The sequence below is a fragment of the Priapulus caudatus genome, unplaced genomic scaffold (genome assembly GCF_000485595.1).
Source record: "Priapulus caudatus unplaced genomic scaffold, Priapulus_caudatus-5.0.1 Scaffold33, whole genome shotgun sequence".
NCBI lineage: Eukaryota > Metazoa > Priapulida > Priapulimorpha > Priapulimorphida > Priapulidae > Priapulus > Priapulus caudatus.
The window spans coordinates 468,757-472,683 of NW_014577094.1; the positions used below are offsets into that span (position 1 = coordinate 468,757).

General features: G+C 50.3%; 1 protein-coding gene across 1 annotated transcript in view; it reads right to left on the reverse strand.

Annotated features, from left to right (window-relative positions):
• Nucleotides 1-3,030, reverse strand: part of LOC106816717 (glycogen debranching enzyme-like) — a 56,193-nt gene extending 53,163 nt beyond the window's left edge. The window contains exons 1-2 of the mRNA XM_014821338.1: nucleotides 2,862-3,030; nucleotides 2,249-2,386 (exon numbers count right to left, since the gene is read on the reverse strand). Coding sequence (XP_014676824.1) covers nucleotides 2,249-2,386; nucleotides 2,862-3,015 — 292 coding nt within the window. The 5' untranslated portion in view covers nucleotides 3,016-3,030. The remainder of the gene's footprint in view (nucleotides 1-2,248; nucleotides 2,387-2,861) is intronic.
• Between the last annotated feature and the right edge of the window lie 897 nt (nucleotides 3,031-3,927).

Sequence of the window (3,927 nt, forward strand, 5' to 3'; positions counted from 1 at the left end):
GAGAGAGAGGGGGATGGAAATGGAGAGGGAGAATGCGAGGGGCAGGGTGGTTCTTGCGGTGCATTGTTTTTATAGGGTTTAAATACACCGCAAGTCCTTCGCTAAATTTACCGAGACCCTGCAGAGGTGTCGCTAAAGTTGTTCGCTAAATAACGAATAACTTTAGCGAACGGAGCTTTGTGAAACACGCACGAACGTGTTCTTCGCTATTTACCGATCAACTTTGAAAATAGCAAAGGAAAAATAGCGAACGAACGTTAGTGAAACTCGCTCTGAGAGTAATACGCCCGACTCGATATTATATGAACATATGGCTCAGAGATTAATCATCAATAAACAAACAAAATGTATTGCTGAGTAAAGTCTATGCCAAGTGGGTTAGTGTAACCCGTCCTTCCAGACTGATAAGGTGGGGTAGAGACGTTGAGACTCATAGCGCGCCGCAGTGCAGCACATTCATCACTAGTTTTTATTTTTTGTCTCATCTCATCAAATTTCGTGTTAAATCAGACACGTTCGCTACAGACGCACTACGGGATGAATTTCATGAATATATTTGTCTCAATCATTAAACTTCACGCCGAATCAATGCATTCGTTATTTTGCATGGCTGCAATCGACCATCAACATCAATGCTAAAATGCACGAGACGTCTTTAACAACTCGTAATGTACACTGTACGAGCATGAAAGGAGTGAAACTCATGTAAAAGAAATAGTCATGTATTCCACAAGCATCTACAGACATAACAGAAAATTTATTTTATGACAAATCCATTTATTTAAAACCTTTTAGCAACAGTTTTGACAACTAGATTATTTGTCGAAACTGTTGCTAAGTGGGCAAATAAATAAAATGGATTCAACATGAAACAAACTAACACCTATATGTTTTTATAAAATCTGAAGTATTTATTCCAAGAAATATATTAATTAATAATAGAGATTTAGTCTCACTGTCGCGTCGGGTTTCTCATAAGGGAAGTTCCATGAAGCAGTCATGTATGATATATACATACATGGTAGACATTAGGTACCGCAGCTCTGTCGGGAAGGGTAGGAAAATTAAAAACGGTCAGGTACTGCGCCACGCGCTTTTTTATCAGAATTAATATAATACATGTCGTATATAGACGTTTATGTCACAGCTGCGACAGGCAGAATACAGGGCTTTATCAGAATTTTGCTGAAGGGAGGCTCGTCACAGGGCTTCATAAAATATTTGCTAGGTAGGATGCACAGCAAAGGGCTGCATCAGGCTCATGAGGAAGGATGCACAGGACGGCTGCATCAAGCTCGTAGAGAGAGATACATACAACGGCTGCATCAGGCTTGTGGGGAGGGATGCACACATCAGCTGCATCAGGCTCATGGGGAGGGATGCACACGACGGCTGCATCAGGCTTGTGGGGAGGGATGCATACGATGGCTGCATCAGGCTCATGGGGAGGGATGCACACGACGGCTGCATCAGGCTCATGGGGAGGGATGCACACGACAGCTGCATCAGGCTCGTGGGGAGGGATGCATACGACAGCTGCATCAGGCTCGTGGGGAGGGATGCACACGACAGCTGCACCAGGCTCATGGGGAGGGATGCACACGACGGCTGCATCAGGCTCGTGGGGAGGGATGCATACGACGGCTGCATCAGGCTCGTGGGGAGGGATGCATATGATGGCTGCATCAGGCTCGTGGGTATGGATGCATACGACAGCTGCACCAGGCTCATGGGGAGGGATGCATATGATGGCTGCATCAGGCTCATGGGGAGGGATGCATACGACGGCTGCATCAGGCTCATGGGGAGGGATGCACAGGACGGCTGCATCAGGCTCATGGGGAGGGATGCACAGGACGGCTGCATCAGGCTCGTGGGGAGGGATGCACACGACGGCTGCATCAGGCTCGTGGGGAGGGATGCACACGACGGCTGCACCAGGCTCGTGGGGAGGGATGCACACGATGGCTGCATCAGGATCGTGGGGAAGGATGCACACGATGGCTGCATCAGGCTCGTGGGGAGGGATGCACCCGACGGCTGCATCAGGCTCATGAGGAAGGATGCACAGGATGGCTGCATCAGGCTCGTGGGGAGGGATGCATATGATGGCTGCATCAGGCTCATGGGGAGGGATGCACACATCAGCTGCATCAGGCTCGTGGGGAGGGATGCACACGACAGCTGCATCTGGTCTGGTCAGATCTGCGGTGGTCGGGGAGGGGCAGTGTGCGCAGCGGAGACCTACCTTTCTGCAGGCGGAAGACGTCCGACTGCCGGTGCTCTCCGTCGTTTAGCTGCAGGACGCGCAGCTGGGGAGGCTGCTGCTGACCGTGATTGGCACTCACGCCGGGGCTGCTTCCGCCGCTGCTGCTCATAGCTTTGCCTGCGGCGAGAACACAACGTGAGAAGTCGGAACGGGATGCCCACCGCACGCCTGCGCACGCGGTTGTTATTATTATTGGCGGACGGATGGCTTTCACTTGTTTGTTTGTTTTTTCACGCACGCGATTATCGGACGGAAAGCGCGTGCGTGTAGCCGTAAGCGGGAACTGTTACTCTGCGAAGGGGAAGGGAAATGCAGAGCGACGTGCGGCGCGCGCTCACGCTGGAGATGTCGAGAAGGTTGGCAGCGTGGATTTCTCGGGCCGCCCGCCCGCACACACGCACGCGCTCGTAGATCAGTATCTCGCTTTCTGTATCCCGCCTCGCGTTTAATATCAACAACTGTCCGCCGCTCGCAACAACAGGTGCCGGCGAATGCGGCTCGCTCACGTGCGCGCGTCTGTGAGTTCGAATCCGCGATATATTTATAAGTGCCCTGTTTTCGTAGAATAAACACATTCGCTGCCGAATCTTACGTCGATAGAGAGGGAAGTTGCCGGTCATGCACCACATTGGCCTGAGCACGCCGTGAGTCTTCACTGAACTTCTACCATGCCCGTGTCTGATGTGCCTCTTATGCACTACGTCCAACATAGATGCGATAAACATCTCGTCCATCTTCGCAGCCATCGCATTTTCACTCCGCTTCAAATCGTCTCGCCGACACAGCAAGTACTAGCGACGACTGACGAATGCGAGTAAGCGTGATGCATGGTATCCGCTCGGCACGCACACGTTTTGCGCGCACGTCCACTGCAAACATCTCGGTGCAGCAAACCACTAGAGCACAGTGCAAAAACCAGGTTGCCCGAATGCTTGTTATGCACAGCCATGACCCCAAGGTCGCAGATAAGAACTTTATCCCGGTCAGAAACACACCTATCCGACGAGAGACACCGAACCAGAGACGACGAGATAAAACTGAAGATTCCCGCAACACACGCGCGGGCACTCACGAGACAGCAACGACAAGCGGAAAAAGCCACCGATCGCCTAGTTATAGGGCATCACCCTGCATTATACGTGCACCCGATTGGGAAAATACGCAAAGGATTGTAAAATCAGCGACCATGCCCACTGAATAATATTGTTCTACAGCATAAAACCATGCCAAGTACTGTACAGCCTATGCTGTGTACCCAGCTATGCTAACAAGTGGCATAGATACCAGCAAGCAGTCCTCCTCTGACTGCTGTGGCTCCTGCTCCGAATTCGTTGGCCTGTCCTTGGCATCATTTTTACACATTTCTTAACATCAATGACCAATCTATAACTTATAAGTGCACATTGGGATTAATCTGTGTATGCCCACCAACTATAATAATACGGCTGCATATCTGCTAGATCTGGCAGTGCTTATAGATGCAAGGCAGTGCAGGTCACGTTGACCAGTGGCTAGCCAATTTATACGTGCCATATAGCTGGCGTGTTGTCAATTGGGTTTGTCTATATTCAGGCTGGTACAGGAGATAATTTGCATATTTTATCACGTGGTTTGTGTTATAACCAATCAGATGTAATCGCCTGTTCATGACGTCACTT